Raw genomic sequence first — 27,695 nt, 5'->3', positions numbered from 1 at the left:
CATGGCTTTTGTGCCGTCAGTACAGATACCAACAGATCTTGACCACCAAAGTCCATTTGATGTCACAAAGCTGTCCAGTACTTTAAAAATATCCTCTCATGTTGTCCTGGTTTCCAGTGGTTTGCAGAAGAGGATGTCTTCCTTAATTGACTCCCCATAAACGTAACGGACATATACCAGGAGCTGTGCCAGGCCCGCCACGTCTGTTGACTCATCCAGCTGTAACGCATATAATTCACTGGCTTGTATGCAAGCAGTAATTGTTTCAAACCATCTCCTGCAATGTCACTGATACGTCGTGAAACAGTGTTGGTTGATGAAGGCATTGTCTGTATAGTTTTTGTTGGCCTTTTCCCCAGCATTGTCCCAGCCATATCCGCGGCAGCAGGAAGAATTAAGTCTTCCACAATAGTATGGGGCTTGCCTGTCCTAGCCATTCAGTAGCTCACCATATAAGACGCTTCTAGCCCCTTCTTATTAATGGTATCTGTTGCTTTTATACGTCTTACTACTCGAAAGTCGTCTTTATTCTCGCTCAAAAAACTCCCGTGGATTATTTTTCAAATGGTCATGTTCCATTTCTAAATGCCTGTGCAAGAGTGAAGGTTTCTCGCGAGAGAGTAACGGTTAACGTGATTGGATGTTAATTATTTGACTAGGCTACCTGTACTTGACGTTGTGTTGTTATTTCGCTGAACATTAGATGGTTTAATTAGATTTTTGGCAGTGAAACGAGGCTACTCAGGCGAGAAAAAGAATTCACCCAAATGTATAGCCCCGTTGGAAAATATAAATGTACTGGGAATCACATTTTTATTTGGCGTACCCCCGACGGCATTGCACGTACCCCAGTTTGGGAATACCTGGTCTAGTGGAATAAAGAATACTAGATTGTAGAACATGTTCTAGCTACCTGAGAACTCTAGAACCAACAGTTACATTCACTGCCATGAAGGATGATATTCCACAATCAATAACACTACGCTGCTATGGAATACACTCTGGCTGCATTTACACAGGCAGCCAAAATCTGATCTTCTGTCCAATTATTTGCAAAAGAGATTTTCGTGGTAATATTTTAAAAATAATTATCAGAATTCGGCTGTCTGTGTAAACGCAGCCTCTGTAATGTAGATGATCCCACTTTGAAAGGTGACAACTCAATGTCTTCAATAATTTTAAGCTGAGGTATCATGCGTTAGAAGATATCAGTTCATTTAACTGCAAATGTATTACATTACTGCCTTAAATGTTTGAGAAATCTTCACTGAAATCAGTGTGTGTCTATTTACGCCAAATATTAGCCAAAGATGAAATGTAATACTATGTTATACATTGATTACACATGTTCAATATGTAAAATGCTATGGCTTTAGATTGAGCACTTTAGTGATAGGCTAAACATTTGGAGAAAGATATAAGTAGATCATCTTTATATTTTCCCTTTGAATTTATGTAAAGACAAAAATCACTATTACATCATGCATGTATGTATGCATTTTGAGTCAACAGCAAAACACAAAGATTAAAGAGTAAATGGAAATAATGTTATGGAAAGAAAGAGAGATGAAATCTTATTGTATCATAATACATGTTCCAATGGCTTGTACAGTGTACATTACATGTAATAAAATAATATTTTCTGAACAATTCAAATGGAGAAACAATACTTGTTCATACTTTCTCTATACTTCATTTCACAGAATCTCTCACAATACCCAATGTTTTACTAAATAACATAATATTCTATACATGTTGAATGTGGATGACAATTGGCTACAAAATGTAATCTTGTATGGCGATGAGGGTATTACAGCTGGGTGTGTACGTTACTATATCAAGTCAGCTACCATGCTGCCCCCTGTCTTTCCTCACCGGTACTGTGCAACAGCCGTTTGAAACTTATCAGACCAGCAAACTATATGACATCATTAGAATACACACATTATTGAGAAAGCACACAGAATGTGATTACCATTGTTTTATTTATGGAAAAATACAATACATCCATTTCCTTTTAATTTCAGAACCCATAAGACAACATATTGCTACAGTGTTACATGATGGCATGTTTCTAGAAATTAAACAAACATGGATTACAGGTCAATATTCAATATAATAGTACAATCTGCCAAAAGTAAAAACGTTGATTCACAGAGTGATTTTGAAAATGTTTCAACAGAACAAAATGTCGAGAAATTGTTTTTGACACAGGTATTGTAACATTCCTTTAACTTCTACACATCAATTGGTCAATACATTGCTCCACAAAACCTTTTCAGTAATGTACATCAAACAATTAAATTATTGATGGAAAATAGAAAAATCTATTTCCTTAAAATAGGCATGACCTCACTGTTTTAAAATATGTGATAATATTGTGTATAATAGCTAATATAATCATGTTAATTAGAACAATAATATCAACTAATCATAATAGCCATATCATAACAATAACCGTATTAGCAATCTCTTGCATTATTCAATAAAATATTCTTATTAGTGTATCCAGGGAAGCTGTGGAACTACTTTAAAACCTCCCTTTCTGTGCATGTAAGTCTGCGTGTGATCATGGATGTTTTAGTGTGTGTGTGTGTGTGTGTCTACTGTGTTAAGAGCAGAAGGCAGACTGCAGCTCTTTGAAAGCAGCCTGTCTCTGTTTCCTATCTAGCTCCTGTCTCTTCCGTTCCTCCTGCTCCTCTCGGATCTCAGCCTCAAACTTACTGCCCACCTTCAGAGCCTGCACCTGCACCATACAACACACTTAGATCTACAATCCAGCAAGGATTATATAACACCACTCTAAATCTGTACCTGAAACATTGGATGATGTAACAGACTCAAAAACAGCACAGAACACACACACTGTCACTGCATTTCTCTTTCTATCCACTAGAGGTTGGATGTGGCGTAAGACATGCTGAAGTAGAATCCTGTTATGATGGGAAAGATGAGGAATAAATCAGGCCAGCTAATGCACGTCAGTTCTTAAAATAGCTGAGTGCTTGTGACCCGTATACTGTGACCTGCATTTCCTCAAGTCTTCACAACTATACATCTGGGACACATGTCACACAACCTCCCCTTGTCCAATCAACCTGGTTCATCATGGGCATTGATTCTATAACATTGACACATAACCAACATTTTCTCACACATACATACACTATCGTTTAAAAGTTTGGGATACTTAAATGTCCTTGTTTTCCATGAAAACATACATGAAATTAGTTGCAAAATGAATAGTCAAGACGTTGACAAGGTTATAAATTATGATTTTTAATTGAAATAATAATTGTGTCCTTCAAACTTTGCTTCCCTCAAAGAATTATCCATTTGCAGCAATTACAGCTTTGCAGATCTTTGGTATTTTAGTTGTCAATTTGTTGAGGTAATCTGAAGAGATTTCATCCCATGCTTCCTGAAGCACCTCCCACAAGTTGGATTGGCTTGATGGGCACTTCTTACGTACCATACGGTCAAGCTGCTCCCACAACAGCTCAATAGGGTTGAGATCTGGTGACTGTGCTGGCCACTCCATTATAGACAGAATACCAGCTGACTGCTTCTTCCCTAAATAGTTCTTGCATAGTTTGGAGCTGTGCTTTGGGTCATTGTCCTGTTGTAGGAGGATATTGGCTCCAATTAAGCGCCATCCACAGGGTATGGCATGGCGTTGCAAAATGGAGTGATAGCCTTCCTTCTTCAAAATCCCTTTTACCCTGTACAAATCTCCAAATTTATCACCACCAAAGCACCCCCAGACCATCATATTGCCTCCACCATGCTTGACAGATGACGTCAAGCACTCCTCCAGCATCTTTTCATTTTTTCTGCATCTAACGAATGTTCTTCTTTGTGAGCAGAACACCTCAAATTTAGATTAGTCTGTCCATAACAGTTTTTTCCAATCTTCCTCTGTCCAGTGTCTGTGTTCTTTTGCCAATCTTAATCTTTATTTTTATTGGCCAGTCTGAGATATGGCTCTTTGCAACTCTGCCTAGAAGGCCAGCATTCCGGAGCATTCCTCTTCACTGGTGTTTCACTGGTGTTTGCGGGTACTATTTAATGAAGCTGCCAGTTGAGGACTTGTGATGTGTCTGTTTCTCAAACTAGACACTCTAATGTACTTGCTCAGTTGTGCACTGGGGCTTCCCACTCCTCTTCTATTCTGGCTAGAGCCAGTTTGCGCTGTTCTGTGAAGGGAGTAGTACACAGCGTTGTACCAGATCTTCAGTTTCTTGGCAAATTCTCGCATTGAATACCCTTCAATTCTCAGAACAAGAATAGACTGACTAGTTTCAGAAGAAAGGTCTTAGTTTCTGGCCATTTTGAGCCTGTAATCAAACCCACAAATGCTGATGCTCCAGATACTCAACTAGTCTAAAGAAGGCCAGTTGTATTGCTTCTTTAATCAGGACAACAGTTTTCAGCTGTGCTAACATAATCGCAAAAGGGTTTTCTAATGATCAATTATCCTTTTAAAATGATCAACTTGGATTAGCTAACACAACGTGCCATTGGAACACAGGAGTGGTAGTTACTGATAATTGGTCTCTGTACGCCTATGTAGATATCCCATTAAAAATCAGGCGTATCCAGCTACAAAAGTCATGTACAACATTAACAATGTATTAACACTGTATTTCTGATCAATTTTATGTTATTTTAGTGGACAAAAAAATTGCTTTTCTTTCAAAAACAAGGACATTTCTAAGTGACCCCAAACTTTTGAACGGTAGTGTACATATATACATACAGTACCAGTCAAAAGGTTGGACACACCTACTCATTTAAGGGTTTTCTTTATTTTTGCTATTTTCTACATTGTAGAAAAATAGTGAATACATCAAAACTATGAAATAACACATATGGAATCACGTAATAACCAAAAAAGTGTTCAACAAAATATATTTCATATTTGAGATTCTTCAAAGTAGCCACCCTTTGCCTTGATGACAGCTTTGCAAACTCTTGGAATTCTCTCAACCAGATTAATGAGGTAGTCACCTGGAAGACATTTCAATTAAAAGGTGTGCCTTGTTAAAAGTTAATTTGTGGAATATTTCCTTCTAATGCATTTGAGCCAATCAGGTGTGTTGTGACAAGGTATGTGTAGTATACCGAAGATAACCCTATTTGGTAAAAGACCAAGTCCATATTATGGCAAGAACAGCTCAAAAAAGCAAAGAGAAACAACTGTCCATCATTACTTTAAGACATGAAGGTAGGTCAAATCTGAAAATGTCAAGTACTTTGAAACTTTCTTCAAGTGCAGTTGCAAATACCATCAAGCGCTATGATGAAACTGGCTCTCATGAGGACCGCCACATGAAAGGAAGACCAAGAGTTACAGTGGGGGGAAAAAGTATTTGATCCCCTGCTGATTTTGTACGTTTGCACACTTACAAAGAAATGATCAGTCTATAATTGTAATAGTAGGTTTATTTGAACAGTGAGAGACAGAATAACAACAAAAAAATCCAGAAAAACGCAGGTCAAAAATGTTATAAAATGATTTGTATTTTAATGAGGGAAATAAGTATTTGACTCCTCTGCAAAACATGACTTAGTACTTGGTGGCAAAACCCTTGTTGGCAATCACAGAGGTCAGACGTTTCTTGTAGTTGGCCACCAGGTTTGCACACATCTCAGGAGGGATTTTGTCCCACTCCTCTTTGCAGATCTTCTCCAAGTCATTAAGGTTTCGAGGCTGACGTTTGGCAACTCGAACCTTCAGCTCCCTCCACAGATTTTCTATGGGATTAAGGTCTGGAGACTGGCTAGGCCACTCCAGGACCTTAATGTGCTTCTTCTTGAGCCATTCCTTTGTTGCCTTGGCCGTGTGTTTTGGGTCATTGTCATGCAGGAATACCCATCCACGACCCATTTTCAATGCCCTGGCTGAGGGAAGGAGGTTCTCACCCAAGATTTGACGATACATGGCCCCGTCCATCGTCCCTTTGATGCTGTGAAGTTGTCCTGTCCCCTTAGCAGAAAAACACCCACAAAGCATAATGTTTCCACCTACATGTTTGGCGGTGGAGATGGTATTCTTGGGGTCATAGGCAGCATTCCTCCTCCTCCAAAGACGGCGAGTTGAGTTGATGTCAAAGAGCTCCATTTTGGTCTCATCTGACCACAACACTTTCACCAGTTGTCCTCTGAGTCATTCAGATGTTCATTGGCAAACTTCAGACGGGCATGTATATGTATTCTTGAGCAGGGGGACCTTGCGGGCGCTGCAGGATTTCAGTCCTTCACAGCATAGTGTGTTACCAATTGTTTTCTTGGTGACTATGGTCCCAGCTGCCTTGAGATCATTGACAAGATCCTCCCGTGTAGTTCTGGGCTGATTCCTCACCGTTCTCATGATCATTGCAACTCCACAAGGTGAGATCTTGCATGGAGCCCCAGGCCGAGGGATACTGACAGTTCTTTTGTGTTTCTTCCATTTGCAAATAATCGCACCAAATGTTGTCACCTTCTCACCAAGCTCCTTGGCGATGGTCTTGTAGCCCATTCCAGCCTTGTGTAGGTCTACAATCTTGTCCCTGACATCCTTGGAGAGCTCTTTGGTCTTGGCCATGGTGGAGAGTTTGGAATCTGATTGATTGATTGCTTCTGTGGACAGGTGACTTTTATACAGGTAACAAGCTGCGGTTAGGAGCACTCCCTTTAAGAGTGTGCTCCTAATCTCAGCTCGTTACCTGTATAAAAGACACCTGGGAGCCAGAAATCTTTCTGATTAAAATGCAAATCAATTTATAACATTTGTAACATGTGTTTTTCTGGACATTTTTGTTGTTATTCGGTCTCTCACTGTTCAAATAAACCTACCATTAAAATTATAGACTGATCCTTTCTTTGTCAATGGGCAAACGTACAAAATCAGCAGGGGATCAAATACTTTTTTCCCCCACTGTAGCTCTGCTGCAGAGGAAAAGTTCATTAGAGTTACCAGCCTCAGAAATTGCAGCCCAAATAAATGCTTCACAGAGTTCAAGTAACAGACACATCTCAACATCAACTGTTCAGTGGAGAATCAGGCCTTCATGGTCAAATTGCTGCAAAGAAGCCACTACTAAAGGACACAAATAATAAGAAGAGACTTGCTTGGAAATCTGTCCTTTGGCCTGATGAGTCCAAATTTGAGATTTCTGGTTCCAACCACCTTGTCTTTGTGAGACGCAGAGTAGATGAACAGATGATCTCTGCATGTGTGATTCCCACCATGAAGCATGGAAGAGGTGTGATGGTGTGGGGGTGCTTTGCGGGTGATACAGTCTGTGATGTATTTAGAATTCAAGGCACACTTAACCAGCATGGCTACCACAGCATTCTGCAGCGATACACCATCCCATCTGGTTTGCGCTATCATTTGTTTTTCAACAAGACAATGACCCAACACACCTCCAGGCTGTGTAAGGGCTATTTGACCAAGAAGGAGAGTGATGGACTGCTGCATCAGATGACCTGGCCTCTACAATCACCTGACCTCAACCCAATTGAGATTGTTTGGGATGAGTTGGACCGCAGAATGAAGGAAAAGCAGCCAACAAATCCTCTGCATATGTGGGAACTCCTTCAAGAGTGTTGGAAAAGCATTCCTCATGAAGCTGGTTGAGAGAATGCCAAGAATGTGCAAAACTGTCATCAGGGCAACGGGTGGCTACTTCGAAGAATCTAAAATCTAAAAAATATTTTTATTTGTTTAAGACTTTTTTGGTTACTAAATTATTCCATATGTGTTATTTCATAGTTTTGAAGTCTTCACTATTAGTCTTCACTAATAGTACAAATAAAGAAAAACTCTTAAATGAGTAGGTGTCCACACACACACACACACACACACACACACACACACACACACACACACACACACACACACACACACACACACACACACACACACACACACACACACACACACACACACACACACTTTCTCTCCTCTTCCTCTATCCTACTCCTACCTTAGCCTCAAAATAGTCCCGTGCCCCCATGACCCCCTCTGTGGAGACGTCTATCTCAGACAGTCTGGCCAGAGCCATCAGACCACTCTCCTCCTGCAGCTCGCCTGCAGCTGCTCGCCTGAAGATCAGCAGGAACTGGAGGTGAAAGGAAAACATCAAGGTGGGTGAGAGAGGCTCAGACAGAACTATACATTTTAGGTCAGTAGATTTTAGAATATATACATAGATAGAGTTTTATTACAGTGCACTGCACATTGTGAAATAAACAGAATATGTTATTGTAGGTCATAGTTGATTTTTTTGGGCTCTAAAATGGCTATGAAATGACTTTTTGTCAAATATAGGGTCCTACATTTAATGTACTGCCACAACAATTGTGTTTCATAACTTGCCATCCCTACAAAGCTTCACTTAAGTGCTCATGTCCAAGAAGCCCGTGTTTGGAAGATATATTGGCACGGGTGTTCGTCCGGTAAACCGTGCCAAAATATCCTCCAAACACCAGCCATTAAGGGCATTATCACTTTTGTACAACGGGTAACCAACATATTCAAATAATGATTGACATATTTTCATTAAAAAGTTATTTTTATGAATTTATTCATACTATTTCATCCTTCCACAAGATATAGTCCCGAGACAAATCTAGGGTTGCTACCCAAGCCGGGTGGTCGTTCGTTCTATTGGTCCGGTTGCTAGAGACGCGACCCAGACGTTCAGTCTTTTTGTTCTGTATCCATGGATGCGAGCAACCCAGTCGTTTGTTCTAAATGTAACATTGCAATACTGTCTGACAATGTTGTTATCCCTTACTTGCTAGCTAGCCAACTACAGCTAACTTACAGTCACTTCAAAATGTGCAGCCAGAATAACAGCAAAGTAGCTGCATTTGCATTTGTTTAAGCTACTTTCTAGAAACATTTATTTGGAAACATCCGTAACAATGAGATAATGAGGCCCGATTTCGCCTGGTATAGAAAATGTGCTCACTCGTCAGTACACTGTTGTTCGAGAGCTAGCCAACAACACAGCTAACACAATCCCTTCAAACTGAAGCTGGAAAGACTGCAAACTAGCTGCACTTCGTTTCGTTTTACCTTTTATTGTTATTTATTTTCTCCCCAATTTCGATCTTGTCTCATTTCTGCAACTCCCCAATGGGCTTGGGAAGCGAAGGTCGAGTCATGCGTCCTCCGAAACATGACCCACCTAACCGCGCTTCTTAACACCCGTCCGCTTAATCCGGAAGCCAGCCGCACCAATGTGTCAGAGGAAACACGTTCAACTGACGAGGAGGTCAGCCTGCAGGTGTCCGGCTCGCCACAAGGAGTCGCTAGAGCACGATGATCCAAGTGCTTAAATAGACACCGGCTGGAATGCGGTTAACCAATCAGCATTCAGGATTAGACCCACCGTTGTATGAAACATCAATAAGTACCTAATATCTAATATCATAACATCATATAGAAGTGATAACTGTTCCTTCTAATATCATAACATCATGTAGGAGTGATAACTGTTCCTTCTAATATCATAACATAATTTAGAAGTGATAACTGTTCCTTCTAATATCATAACATCATGTAGGAGTGATAACTGTTCCTTCTAATATCTGTGTCATAAAATCATATAGACATTATAACAACTGTTCATGTCTGTGGGTTTAGTGTCAGAACTGTCCTCCTATGAAAAGTGCTTTCTGTGTGTGACCTTGGTGTAGCAACCTGATAACAATCAATCAATCAATCAATCAATCAATCAAATGTATTTTCTAAAGTCGTTTTTACATTAGCAGTTGTCACAAAGTGCCATACTGATACCCAGCCTAAAACCACAAAGAGCAAGCAATGCTGGTGCAGAAGCAGAGTGGCTAGGAAAAACTCTAGAGATGAACCAGGCTCTGAGGGGTGATAGAATTCCCCATCTAGCCTGACCACCAGTGGTCCTAGGGGAACTGTGCTGTGTAATGGGATATGTCTGTGTGGAACTCTGCTACTCCAATCAGGAGAATGAGAGGCAGAGAGAGTCAACGCCCCAGAGCTGAAACACAACAGAGTCTTTGTATATCTCTGTTCAGCTGCCCCTATCACCTGTTTAACCCTGTGAGTGAACATACTAACTGTAAGTTGCTCTGGATAATAGTGTCTGCTAAATGACTAAAATGTCAAATGTAAATGAGTGTGTGAGAGAGAGGGAGAGAGAGGGGGGGAGAAGGGGAGATAGAGGGGGTAGGAAAGATAAGGAGAGAGGGAGGGAGAAGTGAGGTATGAAAGAGAAGGAGGGGGGAGTGGGTGGGAGAAGGGAGAGGGAGGGGGTAGGAAAGAGAAGGAGGGAGACAGGGAGAGTGGGAGGAAGAAGGGAGAGGGATGGGGTAGAAAAGAGAAAGAGAGCCCAAGGATAGCAAAAGCAACACAATTAGATCCAACAAAATCATGAGAAAACAGAAAGATAATTACTTGAAACATTGGAAAGAATTTACCAAACAACAGAGCAAACTGGAATGCTATAGGCCCTAAACAGAGGGTACACAGTGGCAGAATACCTGACCACTGTGACTGGTCAGGTATTCCGATGTAAACAAATGGAGTGGTCATGTGATAATGAACTAGAATGTATTGGCCTGAACGTTACACTGTCTCCCCAAATGTCTTTTACCCTTATTGGAATGTATAGACCACCTTCCACCAAAAGTGTGTTTTTTGACCAGTTTAGTAACATGCTTAGGGAATGTGATTTTGGGAAAGAGGTCATCTTAATGGGAGATTTTAATATTAATTATGAGGACTAGTCTTGTAGGAAAACCCTCAAACAGATCACTAATACCTTTGACCTTACACAGCTAGTTAAAGGGCCAACCAGGGTAACTTGTTGCTCAAATAGACAGATTGATTTGGTGTTCAGTAATAAACCAGAGAGAGTGACTAAATCATTCAATATGGTTACTGGGCTATCTGATCATAATCTGACACTAATAGCCAGAAAGCTGTCTAAGAGCAGGTTTAACCTCTCTACTGTTAGAAAGCCGGATCAACTAAGAATACCTAAGAGTGAATTAAACTATTTTGAAAACCCAATTAATGGAATTAACTGGAATGATCTCTTGTCCTATACAGACGTGGAAGCTGATAGTGAGGTTTTTCTATCCACAATCCAGACTACAATAAATGGCTTCCTAAAGAAAATCAAATCCAAACCTGGCCAAAAGAGCACTCTTCCTTGGCTAAATAGAGAAATCTGGAATTGATGAAAGAACGAGATTATGCTCTAAAAACAGCCCTAAAATCCAAATTAGAGCATGACAGACGTAGGTTTACCATGTTGAGAAATAAGGTGATGAAAAAAATCTGACAGGCCAAGGCAAACTTTTTTATTAACGTAATTGGTGAGGCAAAGGGAAATTCTAAATTGATCTGGGAGAATCTAAAAAACAGGGAAAGACCATAGTAACACTGCAAAAAGACTAGAAATCACGGAGAATAACAATCTAACACAGGATACAGTCGAAATAGCAATAGCCTTCAATTCCTACTTTATTGACTCTGTCGGGGTACTGACACAGAACTGGTTTCTTGGGCTCAGTGCTAGTGAATGACGCTCAACCTGTCTTCATCATAAGGGAGATTTCTGAGTCAAAGGTGAACAAGGTGATTAGCTCACTAAAGAACTCTAAATCCAAAAATGTGTTTGGGCTGGACTCTACCTTTCTTAAAAACTACAAAGAGTCACTCATTGGCCCCATTACTAAGGTCACCAACACATCTATTGGTCTTGGGGTGTTTCCAAGGGTATGGAAGTCGGCCATAATAACGGACATCTTTAAATCGGGCGACCCTGCTGACGTGAGTAACTACAGGCCCATTACAGGCCCACAGGCCCTGTGGTGTCGACGGTTGTTGAAAAGTGTGTAGCAGAACAACTGATTGCCCACCTCAACAACAGCCCCTTCACATTACACTCCATGCAGTTTGGCTTCAGAGCGAAACACTCCACAGAAACGGCCAACTGCTTTCTTCTGGAAAATGTGAAGTCCAAGATGGACAAAGGGGGCGTTGTTGGGGCTGTGTTTCTGGACCTAAGGAAGGCTTTTGATACTGTTAACCATGAGATTCTCATCACAAAATTGTCCAAGCTCAACTTTTCCCCCGATGCCTTGAGATGGATGAAATCATACCTTGTAGGCAGAACTCAGTGTGTCAGAGTGAGCAATGAGCTGTCGCCCACTCTTAGCTATGATGTGGGCGTGCCCCAAGGGTCAATACTGGGGCCCCTCCTGTTCACCCTGTACATTAATGATCTGCCCTCTGTCTGTACTGGGTCTGGAGTTCAAATGTATGCAGATGATACAGTGATATATGTGCATGCAAAGAGCAAGCAACAAGCTGCACAAGAACTCACTACTGTAATGGTCCAGGTTACAAAGTGCCTTAATGACATTGCATCTCAATGTGAAAAAAACTGTTTGTGTCACGGCTGTCGTAAGGAGGAGCAGACCAAAGTGCAGCGTGTGTGTCGTTCCACATTTTATTTACACTATGAAACTATGGAATACATATAAATAAACTTGAATAACAAAAAAACAACAAACCATGACGCAGAGGTGAAACATACACTGACTCAAAGATAATCTCCCACTAACCCAGGTGGAAAAAACCCTACTTAAGTATGATCTCCAATTAGAGACAACGAGGACCAGCTGCCTCTAATTGGAGATCATCCCAAACAAACCCCAACATAGAAATACAAAACTAGCACCTAACTAGCACCTGAGGTTTTGTGTCATGGATCATCCCTACAGGCTCCGGGCAATGGATCATCCCTACAGGCTTCTTGCCATGGATCATCACTGGAGGCTTCGGACCATGGATCATCACTGGAGGCTTCTTACGTGAAGCTGGAACAGGTCTCACCGGACTGGGGAACGTCGCTGGAGGCTCCGGACTGGGGGACGTCGCCGGAAGCTCTGGACTGGGAAGACACACTGGAGGCCTAATGCGTGGGGCTGGCACAGGTGGCGCCAGACTGGTAACACGCACCTCAGGGCGAGTGCGAGGAGCAGGAACAGGACACACCGGACTGGGCAGGCACACTAGAGACCTGATGCGTGGGGCTGGCACAGGTGGCGCCAGACTGGTAACACGCACCTCAGGGCGAGTGCGAGGAGCAGGAACAGGACACACCGGACTGGGCAGGTGCACTAGAGACCTGATGCGTGGGGCTGGCACAGGTGGCGCCAGACTGGAGACACGCACCTCACGGTAAGCACGAGGAGTTGGCTCAGGTCTCCAACCTGACTCTGCCAATCTCCCCGTGTGCCCCCCCCCCCCAAGAAAATTTGGGGGCTGCCTCTCGTGCTTCCCTTGTTGCCGTGCGCTCGCTGCGTCCACCTGTTCCCATGGGAGGCGCTTTTCTCCTGCCCCTAAATCCTCCAAAGCCCTGGATATACTCCTCCTTATCTCCTCAATAGTCCACTGGTCCATACCACGCTGCTTGGTCCTTTGGTGGTAGGAGATTCTGTCACGGCTGTCGTAAGGAGGAGCGGACCAAAGTGCAGCGTGTGTGCCGTTCCACATTTTATTTACACTGTAAAACTATGCAATACATATAAATAAACTTGAATAACAAAAAAACAACAAACCATGACGCAGAGGTGAAACATACACTGACTCAAAGACAATCTCCCACCAACCCAGGTGAAAAAAACCCTACTTAAGTATGATCTCCAATTAGAGACAACGAGGACCAGCTGCCTCTAATTGGAGATCATCCCAAACAAACCCCAACATAGAAATACAAAACTAGAACCTAACAACATAGAAATAGAAAACATAGAATACAACAAAGAACCACAAATCTCGAATGCCCACCCAAATCACACCCTGACCTAACCAAAATAGAGAAACAAAACGTCTCTCTCAGGTCAGGGCGTGACAGTTTGCATGTTCTTCACAAAGAGGGCAACAGACGCTACTGAGCCAGATGTCTATGTGTCAGGGGAGAAGCTCCAGGTGGTATCTGATTTTAAGTACCTTGGCATCATACTTGATTCCAACCTCTCTTTTAAAAAGCAGGTGAGAAAGGTAATTCAAACATATGGCAGCAGATCCACAAGGTCTGCCATGAGAGGTGACTGTATAGTTCCCTTAATTAAGGAAAAGCACCTTTAGTAAATCCGCTTTCTCTGTGAGACCTTCCCATGTCTGGAATACACTGCCATCAGACACACATAACTGCACCACATATCCCACTTTCACAAAATGCATGAAGACATGGCTAAAGGTCAATCAGATTTGTGAACATAATCCCTAGCTGTGTATTGCCGCTTTCCATGTTGTCTGTTGTCTGTAGCTTGTGAGGTGTGGAAACACTTTGTTGTTTTTATGGATTTTGTCTTGTTGCTTTTTGTTCTATGTTTCTCTGTCTGTATGCTATATCTTGCTTGTCCTATGTTGCTCTGTCTGTATGCTATGTCTTGCTTGTCCTATGTTGCTCTGCGTGTGCTCACTGCTCATTGATTGTCTGTATTGTAATTGTTTTTAATAACCTGCCCAGGGACTGCGGTTGAAAATTAGCCGGCTGTGCACTGTCCCCACTGTCATGTGCACTGTCCCCGTAAAAATAAAATATACTCAAAACTCAAACCCACAATTAAGGAAGGTTTTGACTATGTACACACTCAGTGAGCACATCCTTGCTATTAAGAGACCCCCCCCCCCATACACTCACAGAGTGATATTGAGACACAGACTTTTACAGACTGTCCTGAGAGGAGTGCAGTGCCTTCAGAAAGTATTCATACCTCTTGACTTATTACACATTTTGTTGTTACAGCCTGAATTACAAATTTATAAAAAAAATATATATATGTCACTCATCTACACACAATACCCCATAATGACAAAGTTAATTTTTTAGTTTTTTTATGTTTGCACATTTATTAAAAATGAAATTCTGAAATATCTCATTTACATAAGTATTCACACCACTGTCTTGCCATAGAATTCCCAATAGATTTAAGTAAAAACTGTAACTTGGCCACTCAGGAACATTCATGGTCTTCTTCGTAAGCAACTCCAGTGTAGATTTGTTTTAGGTTATTGTCCTGCTGAAATGTGAATTCCTCTCCCAGTGTCTGGTGGAAAACAGACTCAACCAGGTTTCCTCTAGGATTTTGCCTGTGCTTAGCTCCATTCCGTAAATGTTTTATCCTGAAAAACTCCCCAGTCCTTAAAGATTACAAGCACACCCATAACATGACCCAGCCACCACTATGCTTGTAAATATGGAGAGTGGTACTCAGTAATGTGTTGTATTGGATTTGCCATAAACATAACACTTCCTATTCAGGACAAAATGTGAATTGCTTTGCCACATGTTTTGCAGTATTACTTTAGTACCTTGTTTCAAAGAGGATGCATGTATTGGAATATTTGTATTCTGTACAGGCTTCCTTCTTTTCATTCTGTCAATTAGGTTAGTATTGTGGAGTAACTACAATGTTGTTGATCCATCCTCAGTTGTCTCCTTTCTCCTATTAACTCTGTAACTGTTTTAAAGTCCCCATTGGCCTCATGGTGAAACCTCTGAGAGGTTTCCTTCCTTTCCGGCTTCTGAGTTTGGAAGGACACCTGTATTTTTGTAGTGACTGGGTGTATTGATACACCATCCAAACTGTAATAAAAAATGTCACCATGTTCAAAGGGATATTCAATGTCTGTTTTTTTATTTTTACTCATCTACCAATACGGGCACTTCTTCGCGAGGCATTAGAAAACCTCCTTGGTCTTAAGTGTTTGAATCTGAGTTTGAAATTCACTGTTCGACTGAGGGACCTTACAGATAATGTTTGGGGTACAGAGATGTGGTAGACATTAAAAAAATAATGTTTATCATTAGTATTGCACACAGAGTGAGTCCATCCAACTTATTATGTGACTTGTTAAGCACAGTTTTAGTCCTGAACTTATTTAGGCTAGCCATAACAAAGGGGTTGAATACTTATTGACTCAAGACATTTCAGCTTTTCCTTTTTAATTAATTAGTAAAAATAAAACAACATAATTCCACTTTGACATTATGGGGTATTGTGTGTAGGCCAATGACAACATAAATATCAATTGAATCCATTTTAGATTCCGGTTGTAACACAGCAAAATGTGGAAAAAGTCAAGTGTGAATACTTTCTGAAGGCACTGTATGTTTTACTGCAGTTAAAAATACACACTGTAATTAACAGGCCTCTATGATGCATGCATACACACACACACACACACACACACACACACACACACACACACACACACACACACACACACACACACACACACACACACACACACACACACACAGGGAAATTGACATGGAACTAGACAATACAGTACACATACCTCTCTGTAGCTCAGCTTGCCGTCGAAGTCCTCATCCACCTCCTTGATCATGTTCTTGAGGCCCAGGTGGGTCTGAGGAGCTCCCAGCTTCTCCATCATCAGCTTCAGCTCCATCAGGTCTATGAAGCCGTCCTTACCACTGTCAAACCTCCAGAGAGAAGAGGGTTGATCCATGAACTTACATTATAACAGCACAACTCTATGAAGCCCTCCTTACCACTGTCAAACCTACATACACTATACAGTGAGGGAAAAAAGTATTTGATCCCCTGCTGATTTTGTACGTTTGCCCACTGATAAAGAAATGATCAGTCTATAATTTTAATGGTAGGTTTATTTGAACAGTGAGAGGCAGAATAATAACAAAAAAATCCAGAAAAACGCATTTCAGAAATGTTATATATTGATTTGCATTTTAATGAGGGAAATAAGTATTTGACCCCCTCTCAATCAGAAAGATTTCTGGCTCCCAGGTGTCTTTTATACAGGTGACGAGCTGAGATTAGGAGCACACTCTTAAAGGGAGTGCTCCTAATCTCAGTTTGTTACCTGTATAAAAGACACCTGTCCACAGAAGCAATCAATCAATCAGATTCCAAACTCTCCACCATGGCCAAGACCAAAGAGCTCTCCAAGGATGTCAGGGACAAGATTGTAGACCTACACACGGCTGGAATGGGCTACAAGACCATCGCCAAGCAGCTTGGTGAGAAGGTGACAACAGTTGGTGCGATTATTCGCAAATGGAAGAAACACAAAAGAACTATCAATCTCCCTCGGCCTGGGGCTCCATGCAAGATCTCACCTCGTGGAGTTGCAATGATCATGAGAACGGTGAGGAATCAGCCCAGAACTACACGGGAAGATCTTGTCAATGATCTCAAGGCAGCTGGGACCATAGTCACCAGGAAAACAATTGGTAACACACTACGCCGTGAAGGACTGAAATCCTGCAGCCCCCGCAGGGTCCCCCTGCTCAAGAAAGCACATATACATGCCTGTCTGAAGTTTGCCAATGAACATCTGAATGATTCAGAGGACAACTGGGTGAAAGTGTTGAGGCCAGATGAGACCAAAATGGAGCTCTTTGGCATCAACTCAACTCGCCGTGTTTGAAGGAGGAGGAATGCTGTCTATGACCCCAAGAACACCATCCCCACCGTCAAACATGGAGGTGGAAACATTATGCTTTGGGGGTGTTTTTCTGCTAAGGGGACAGGACAACTTCACCGCATCAAAGGGGCGATGGACGGGGCCATGTGCCGTCAAATCTTGGGTGAGAACCTCCTTCCCTCAGCCAGGGCATTGACAATGGGTCGTGGATGGGTATTCCAGCATGACAATGACCCAAAACACACGGCCAAGGCAACAAAGAGTGGCTCAAGAAGAAGCACATTAAGGTCCTGGAGTGGCCTAGTCAGTCTCCAGATCTTAATCCCATAGAAAATCTGTGGAGGGAGCTGAAGGTTCGAGTTGCCAAACGTCAGCCTCGAAACCTTAATGACTTGGAGAAGATCTGCAAAGAGGAGTGGGACAAAATCCCTCCTGAGATGTGTGCAAACCTGGTGGCCAACTACAAGAAACGTCTGACCTCTGTGATTGCCAACAAGGGTTTTGCCACCAAGTACTAAGTCATGTTTGTAGAGGGGTCAAATACTTATTTCCCTCATTAAAATGCAAATCAAGTTATAACATTTTTGACATGCGTTTTTCAGGATTTTTTTGTTGTTATTCTGTCTCTCACTGTTCAAATAAACCTACCATTAAAATTATAGACTGATCATTTCTTTGTCAGTGGGCAAATGTACAAAATCAGCAGGGGATCAAATACCTTTTTCCCTCACTGTATATACACAATTATGTGGATACCCCTTCAAATTAATGCATTCAGCTATTTAAGCCACACCCGTTGCTGACAGGTGTATAAAATAGAGCACACAGCCATGCAATCTCCATAGACAAACATTGGCAGTAGAAGCTGATGAATCAGCTTCACCATCTGGCAGTCCGACGGACAAATCTGGGTTTGGCGGATGCCAGGAGAACGCTACCTGCCCAAATGCATAGTGCCAACTGTAAAGTTTGGTGGAGGAGGAATTATGGTCTGGGGCTGTTTTTTTATGGTTCGGGTTAGGCCCCTTAGTTCCAGTGTAGGGAAATCTTATCGCTAAAGCATTTATTGACATTCTAGACACAAGCATTTCGCTACACCTGCAATAACATCTGCTAGACACGTGTATGTGACCAATACAATTTGATTTGATTTGATTTAGACGATTCTGTGCTTCCAACTTTGTGGCAACAGTTTGGGGAAGGCCCTTTCCTGTTTCAGCATGACAAGGCCCCGTGTACAAAGCGAGGTCCATACAGAAATGGTTTGTCAAGATTGGTGTGGAAGAACTTGTCTGGCATGCACAGTGCCCTGACCTCAACCCCATTGAATACCTTTGGATGAATTGGAACACAGACTACGAACCAGGCCTAATCGCCCAACATCAGTGCCCGATCTCACTATTGCTCTTGTGGCTGAATGGAAGCAAGTCCCCGCAGCAATGTTCCAACATCTACTGGAAAGCCTTCCCAGAAGAGTGCTCATGATTCTGGTATGAAATGTTCGATGAGCAGGTGTCCACATACTTGGTCATGTAGTGTACAGGTGTATCTACATACAGCCAGGGAGAGAGGAAGGTACACAGACATTACACTACCTCACATTAAATTACCAGGAGAGAAAACATGTAATGTCTGTTTGTCATAAAGGACAGAAACTATGGGTCATAGATAGTTATATAGTCAACAACTACAGCCCAGAGGTGTTTCTCATGGTCAGCTCAAATGCTCAGCAAAACCTCATGGCTCTAGTAAGATATGTGCCAAGTTCAGCCTTGACTGGCTGACAGGCACAATGTGGTGAAAGGCATCTATACCCTGAGTCTGAACAGACGGCCACATCTAGACATACAGATACAGGCCCAAAGCCTACCAATTACATTAAACACACACACACACACACACACACACACACACACACACACACACACACACACACACACACACACACACACACACACACACACACACACACACACACACACACACACACACACACACACACACACAGAGAGTGTGTGTGTGTGTGTGTGTGTGTGTGTGTGTGTGTGTGTGTGTGTGTGTGTGTGTGTGTGTGTGTGTGTGTGTGTGTGTGTGTGTGTGTGTGTGTGTGTGTGTGTGAAATGCGTGTGTGTGAAATGCATGTGTGTGTGTGTGTGTGTGTGTGTTTGAGAGGGGGCCTGCAAGGGCCCCCTCTCTATCTGACACAACAAGTGTTTACAGATCCGTTCACACAGCTGTTTGAGAGGCACTGGATCTGGGTGTGAGTGAGGAAACACACACACTCTCTCTCACACACACAAAGAAACACACACGTGTGCTCCTATCTTGCCGATGCCTGAATGGTAGGAGTGTAATCTGGTCAGACCAGAAACCAAAGAGTTGTTTCAGTCCAACTCTTCAAAGGCCATAGGAACTAAACCCCCTCCCTTCAAAACAACCTGATTTAGGACTATTAACTTCCTAACAATCAGCCTAAAGATATCATCTCAGTAGCACAAAGGACCATTGATTTGAACCCCACCCCATCACTTTAAAGGCAAACCTTGCTTTACTAATGCTAAACACCCATCCCAAAATAAATCATTGTTACTAATACATCCACCCAATACTGTAACCCACCCAATACTGTAACTTACCCACTACTGTAACTCACCCAATACTGTAACCCACCCAATACTGTAACTTACCCAATACTGTAACCCACCCAATACTGTAACCAACCCAATACTGTAACCCACCCAATACTGTAACCCACCCAATACTCTATCTTACCCAATACTGTAACCCACCCAATACTGTAACCCACCCAATACTGTAACCCACCCAATACTCTAACTCACCCAATACTGTAACTCACCCAATACTGTAACCCACCCAATACTGTAACCCACCCAATACTGTAACCCACCCAATACTGTAACTCACCCAATACTGTAACCCACCCAATACTGTAACTCACCCAATACTGTAACTCACCCAATACTGTAACCCACCCAATACTGTAACTCACCCAATACTGTAACCCACCCAATACTGTAACACTACTCATTCCCCTCACACAACACATTTCCTGCCATCTGTGTTCTAAAACAGCTGGTTCATTTTGGCCCTCCACAGCTGACCAGCATGACAACTGTTCACAGCAATGGATGACCCCAGAGCAGCTTAGCAACTGTCACCTGTACATACAGGACTCACTCCACAGCTTAGTGACAGGTCCCAGTCCAGATCCTCAGCTGGGTCAGTCAGTATCTCACAATAACAACATGTTATGCTGAAAGAACAGAAAAACTGTCTAGTCAGAAGCACTTGATCACTATGATCATTAAAATACTACTCTAGGCTACTATTACAGCCCCAGCTTTCTACCACAATCTACAGACTGAAAGTCTGCCGAAAGCTTTGACGTAAGAAAAATAAGAAAGGCTGTTTGGCTAACAAAAACTCAAAAGTGAAACGTTGCAAGAAAACATTGTTGTGGAATGTCTTCCATTGTAAGTAGTGACACAGCCACAGCCACAGCTACTGTCCATGGTCAGGCCTTACTGTCCCACAGCTAACTTCCTGCAGTATGGTAATTATAGATACCAAGGCTTTTGGCATGGACACTGTATTTTTGGGATCTCTTTCTCTCTCCATTTCCCTCTCACTCCCTTACTCCCTCTCCCTCCCTCTCTATCTTTTCCTCTCCCCTCTCTCTTTCTCTCTCCCCCTCTCTCTCTCATTCCCTCTCTCTCCCTCTGTCTCTCCCCTTCTCTCTCTTTCCCTCTCCTTCCTCTGTATCTCTCTCTCTTTCCCTCTATATATCCTTCTCTTCCCTCCCCTTCTCGCTCTCTCCCTCCGTCTCTCCCCCTTTTCCCCTCATCTCTCTCTCTCTCTCCCTCCCTTCCTTCCCTACCCCTCTCTCTCTCCCTTTCTATCCATCACCCCTTTCTCTCTCCCTGCCTCTCGCCCTCCTTTCCTCTCCCCCCTCTCTCTCACCCCCTCACCCCTTTCTCTCTCTCTCTACCCTCCCGCTCTCTATCCCCTCTCTTTCTCTCTCAGCAGGAGTGTATTCAGATCACTTTTGCTGCTATAAGGCGTATAGGTCAGAGTGAAGATGGAGCAGGTAAGTGCCGACTGATAGGGCCTCATCCTCATCTCTAATGCAGCCTGTTTTAGACTAGCGCCAGGCTAGGCACGTGTCTGTGCATTTTCACCCCGGAGACAGGAATATTTGTGGGGAGAAAACAGAGATATTTGTGGAAAAGCCATCCCTCAGAAATCACAGTGACTAACACATTACCACCATAGGCTGATTTTAGAGCATTGACTCAATCAAAAGTCAGAATTGTGACTACACTTAGAAAAAATGGTTCCAAAAGGGTTATTCTGTTGTCCCCATAGGATAACTGTTTTTGGTTTCAAGTAGAACTATTTTGGGTTCCATGTAGAACCCTCTGTGTAAAGGGTTCAACATGAAACTCAAAAGGGTTCTACCTGGAACCAAACATGGTTCTTCAAAGGATTCTCCTATGGGGACAGTCGAAGAACCCTTTTAGGTTCTACAGTACATAGCATCTTTTTTTCTAAGAATGTGGTGTTGATGATGAGTATGAGTTACGCAGGGTTAAAAGGCAGGGAAGGGTTAAGGCCTCTGGAATGCAGAGAAAGTGGGTGAATGAGTGGCGCAAGTGCACCATCAGGAAAGAGAAAGAGGGTGAGAAGGGGTGAGAATTAAGGTGGTGAGGAGGAGTAGACCAATATATGATGGGATGAGGCAGAGTGTAAAGGGGTGAGAGAAGGGGCAGAATTTAGGATGGAATGGCCCGGCCCTGCCCTCAATCTAGTCTACTCCCACTTGGAACATTCCAAAGTGCCCCCTCCCTGGCCCTCACCCAAGCTAGGCTCTGTCACCATGACCGCATCCAAGCAAACTTTAGGACACAGACAGACAGGCCACTGTCTAATCAGTGTGCCCCGCTGAGCATGTGCTTCACCCACAACTAGGTTACCTGCCAGTGGCTAGGTCAGAGGTCAAGTACCCTGCATGCAAAACTAAGGAGAGCAGGGGAGATGAAAGACGGGTTGGGTAGATAAAGGAGTCTCAACTCAGAAAATATTGATTAAGGCAAAGACAGCACACCTGACCTCTCCGCTTCAGCCAATGAAAAGCCTACAGAGAGATGATAGGATAAACTAAGGACATGGAGGTTTTACAGCACTTCACTCACTGTGATCTAATTAATCATCAAGGTGTGAACTTTGCACTGAAACCAAACTCTAAAGCCTTGACTGTCTATACTCATGACACTTACGACACGGGTGGGTAATGCTGCAACACGTGTCTTATCATGGGTGGGTAATGCTGCAACACGTGTCTTATCATGGGTGGGTAATGCTGCAACACGTGTCTTATCATGGGTGGGTAATGCTGCAACACGTGTCTTATCATGGGTGGGTAATGCTGCAACCCGTGTTTTATCATGGGTGGGTAATGCTGCAACATGTGTCTTATCATGGGTGGGTAATGCTGCAACCCGTGTCTAATCATGGGTGGGTAATGCTGCAACCCGTGTTTTATCACGGGTGGGTAATGCTGCAACACGTGTTTTATCACGGGTGGGTAATGCTGCAACACTTGTTTTATCACGGGTGACACGTGTCTATCACAGGGTGGACATACAGTGCATTCTAAAAGTATTCAGACCCTTGACTTTTTCCACATTTTGTTACGTTATAGTCTTATTCTCAAATGGATTAAATAAATATTTTTTGTTATTAATGTACACACAATACTACATAATTACAATGCTAAAACAGGTTTAGAATTTTTTTCAAATATATTACAAATAAAAAACAGAAATACCTAATTTACATAAGTATTCAGACCCTTTGCTATGAGCTTCCTGGTGCATCCTGTTTCCATTGATCATCCTTGAGATGTTTCTACAACTTCATTGGACTCCACCTGTGGTAAATTCAATTGATTGGACATGATTTGGATCGTGTCCAAGACACAGGATCGTGTCGAGACACAGATCTGGGGAAGGTTACCAAAAAATGTCTGCAGAATTGAAGGTCCCCAAGAACACAGTGGCCTCCATCATTCTCAAATGAAAGAAGTTTGGAACCACCAAGACTATTCCTAGAGCTGGCCGCCGAGCCAAACTGAACAATTGGGGAGGTGATCAAGAACCCGATGGTCACTCTGACAGAGCTCCAGAGCTCCTCTGTGTAGATGGGAGAACATTCCAGAAGGACAACCATCTCTACAGCACTCCACCAATCATTTATAGTAGAGTGGCTAGACAGAAGCCACTCCTCAGTAAAAGGCACATGACAGCCCGCTTGGAGTTTGCCAAAAAGCACAGAAAGGACTCTCAGACCATGAGAAACAAGATTCTCTGGTCTGATGAAACAAAGATTGAACTCTTTGGCCTGAATGCCAAGCGTCACGTCGAGAGAAAACCTGGCAACATTCCCTACGATGAAGCATGGTGGTGGCAGCATCATGCTGTGGGGATGTCTTTCAGCGGCAGGGACTGGGAGACTAGTCAGGATCAAGGCAAAGAAGAACAGAGCAAAGTACAGAGAGATCCTTGATGAAAACCTGATCCAGAGTGCTCAGGACCTCAGACTTGGGCGAAGGTTCACCTTCCAACAGGACAACAACCCTAAGCACACAGCCAAGACAACGCAGGAGTGGCTTCGGGACAATCCACCAAATGTTCTTGATTGGCCCAGCCAGAGCGCGGACTTGAACCCGATCGAACATCTCTGGAGAGACCTGAAAATAGCTGTACAGCAACACTCCCCATCCAACACGACAGAGCTTGAGAGGATCTGCAGAGAAGAATGATAGAGACTCCCCATATACAGGTGTGCCAAGCTTGTAGCGTCATACCCAAGAAGACTCGAGGCTGTAATCACTGCCAAAGGTGCTTCAACAAAGTGCTGAGGAAAGGGTCTGAATACTCATGTAAATGTGATATTTTAGTTTTTTATTTGAAACAAATCAGCAAAAATGTCTAAAAACCTGTTTTGGCTTTGTCATCAAATCAAATCAAATGTATTTATATAGCCCTTCGTACATCAGCTGATATCTCAAAGTGCTGTACAGAAACCCAGCCTAAAACCCCAAACAGCAAGCAATGCATGTGAAAGAAGCACGGTGGCTAGGAAAGACTCCCTAGGAAAAACTCATTATGGGGTATTGTGTGTAAATTGATGAGGGAAAAAAACAATTTAATCAATTTTAGAATATGGCTGTAACGTAACAAAATGTGGAAAAAGTCAAGGGGTCTGAATACTTTCAGAATGCATTGTATGTCTAGGAAGTGCTCCAGTGATGGCTATAAGGGAGATGGATAAAACCTGCCCCGGGCAGAACAGCTTCAGAGTCATAGAGGGAGAAGATGGGACTATGGAGATAGAGGACACATTCAACCAACACCCAAACAGAATAGAGAATCTGGGGCGGTGTGAGTGAGTGAGTGAGTGAGTGAGTGAGTGAGTGAGTGAGTGAGTGAGTGAGTGAGTGAGTGAGTGAGTGAGTGAGTGAGTGAGTGAGTGAGTGAGTGAGTGAGTGAGTGAGTGAGTGAGGCATGTTTACTAAATCTTTCTTCATGAGTGCATCTAAGTGCAGTTTGTCAATGAGAGGCGTGTTCAAGTAAATCCTCAGGAAAGAGGGTGATACCAGGCCCCTCTACTTTCTCCCTCTCTCTGTGACCCATTTGCTCCTCTACATACTGGCTCTTCCTTTCCAACTGTGCTGAGAGCGAAACTAGGCCAAACTCAAATGTAAAACTCAAGTTTAAATACATAGTCCTAGAAAAACTGCGGTGTCACTGCATCTACCCACAAATCAATATCCTTCTCTACGCTGCGTTCACATGCACCTGTAGCTACAAAGCTTTAGATGAACAGATGAACTGGGACAACAGTATTACATGTTGTCAACAGAAATCCAAGTAGTCTCCCCTACAGCTCTGAGCAAATACATGGACACTACTAGTCTCACACACAGAGGCTGTCCAGTCTCTGTATACAGTAGGGTCTCCTCTCGTCAGTGGTCCCTCCTCACACACACACACACACACACACACACACACACACACACACACACACACACACACACACACACACACACACACACACACCCAGGTTAGTACACTACGTAGTCTATGAGAGGATTAACTGAGAGGTAGAGAACAAAATAGGGGGGGGTTCTCCCTACACAATAATAATAATACTATTGTCATGTAAGCTATTTAGGGTATTATTAATATATATTGTGGCAGAAAACAGATAGTGTTGTAGGCTAGATGAAGACTATTCAGTCTGTGATGTTCCACAACAATTTAACTCCAAAAGCAGTAGACAGAGGTCACTCAGCAATATCAATTCACCTTGTTAATTGTGTGGTCAGGTAGTTGTCTCCCTCATAATATATAGGCTTCATCTCTTTATCACAGTGTTCTGAATTTTACATTTACATTTAAGTCATTTAGCAGACGCTCTTATCCAGAGCGACTTACAAATTGGTGGATTCACCTTATTACTTTATCCTATCCTAGGTATTCCTTAAAGAGGTGGGGTTTCAGGTGTCTCCGGAATCAATTCCTCATACCCACTCAATTCCTTACCTGGTTGTGACTAGCCTATACTATGCATAGTGGAGTCCAGGGAGCCAAATAACACTTTTAGGCTTTTGCTTATTATGAAAAGGCCATCTAAGTTATATTAATAATATGTTTATACAAACAACATACATCAACTACCATTATTTACACACTGTAACTACATTTCTAGGATATACTGAAAGCGGCAGGAGTAAAATGTTACAATTGACTCAGCAGACGGGATGAAATGTAACAGGCTGAGAAGTTAAATATAACACTGTCATTAATGGTAAAAATGAAGGGCAATTTAAAAAATGATGATTATGATTTGAAACTGATATTTGGATGAAAATACAATAAATTGAGACCAAATATTTCCATTTGATCTTTTAGGCATATCATATTGACCAAAAACGGAGTAGCCAAAATGAATATATTTTACATAAGATATTTTTAGAATTTAAGTCTAAATTTGACTTTTTTTGTAATTCTTCTAAAGTATTATCTTAGTTGTACTGCTAAACTTGATGTAAAGAAGTGACATTTTATATAATTATGTGAATGCGTCTAAATATTATATACCATTTTAGGTACTGCATTACAACGAAACCCCCACAAAATACAACAATTATTGTCATTAACTATACCAATCAAAATACCCTATCTTACTGATAAAAAGTGTATATGTTTAGATACATGGAGAATGGCTCCACAAGCCTATTATCAAAAAAAGAGTATATTTACCCATTTTTGTCAATAAAACGAAAAAGAATTGATGGATTTAACCTAAACTTATTAGGCATGTAGACACTAAGCAAGTATTAGGACATTTTATAACATGTTTCTAATTTGAGTTACTAAGCTGTTTCAACTGACCAGGTGTTCCCCGGTCTCCCCTACAGACATAACTAAGGGACATTCCCTCTTTATCAAGACAAGTCACATCAAATAACCATAGCCACATTAGTCAGATTTGAATGATATTCAAATAAAAATAAAGTCTTAGCCTACCGTTTGAAAATTTTCTCCATGTCTTTGATCTGTTTGCGGGAGAACTCTTTGAATTCCGTGTAGGGATTGAACACCTTGGCCTGCTTGGACGCCGCGTTCCCATTGTTGATGCACAGTCTCCGGGTGAGTTTCGCGGTGAGTTCCGATGTGTCATCATTGACAATGACCACCACCGCTTTTTTCTGCGGACCAGGGACAGGGTCGCTCGCTTTCACCGTTGTCTCCTCTGGAGTAAACGGGTTGAATAGGGGAGCCGGCTCCGCGGCCAGCCTGGGCTGCAGTTTCCTCGCCAATTCGTCCGATGCCATGGTGCGTAGGATACTTTTTGACTTGATGCAATGGAAGCGTGTGCCTGGTACTCAGGATGGAAGTCAGCTGTGTCTGTCAGCTCTTGGCTCAGAGAGTTCCTTTCATCACCCAGGACAGTTTCGAGGGGGCGGAGCACAACGGAGCATCAGCATCAAAACATCATTTGAGCTATATTACAACATCTAAAACCAACCACAGGCGAGCCCAAGCAAATGGGAGCATACAATGAGCATAAAACGGGGCAAATAAAGGTGCAACACGAGCAGACAAGCTGTTGTTCAATTAATTGCTTGATTGAG

The 27,695-nt window shown here is 42.5% G+C and overlaps 1 protein-coding gene across 1 annotated transcript; it reads right to left on the bottom strand.

The window, feature by feature from the left end:
- Positions 1–336: 336 nt before the first annotated feature.
- On the bottom strand, positions 337–27,660 carry LOC106581350 (EF-hand domain-containing protein D2). Its single transcript, XM_014163351.3, has 4 exons — positions 27,088–27,660; positions 16,361–16,508; positions 7,977–8,111; positions 337–2,746 (listed from the first exon to the last, which is right to left on the bottom strand). Exons 1-4 carry the CDS (start codon positions 27,393–27,395, stop codon positions 2,612–2,614), a joined length of 726 nt encoding a protein of 241 aa, XP_014018826.1. The 5' UTR covers positions 27,396–27,660; the 3' UTR covers positions 337–2,611.
- Positions 27,661–27,695: the final 35 nt, after the last annotated feature.

Source organism: Salmo salar, chromosome 20, assembly GCF_965601325.2.
Source record: "Salmo salar chromosome 20, fSalSal1, whole genome shotgun sequence".
Lineage (NCBI taxonomy): Eukaryota > Metazoa > Chordata > Actinopteri > Salmoniformes > Salmonidae > Salmo > Salmo salar.
The sequence above is the reverse complement of the archived record's forward strand: the minus strand, read 5'-3'. Positions and strand labels throughout refer to the sequence as shown.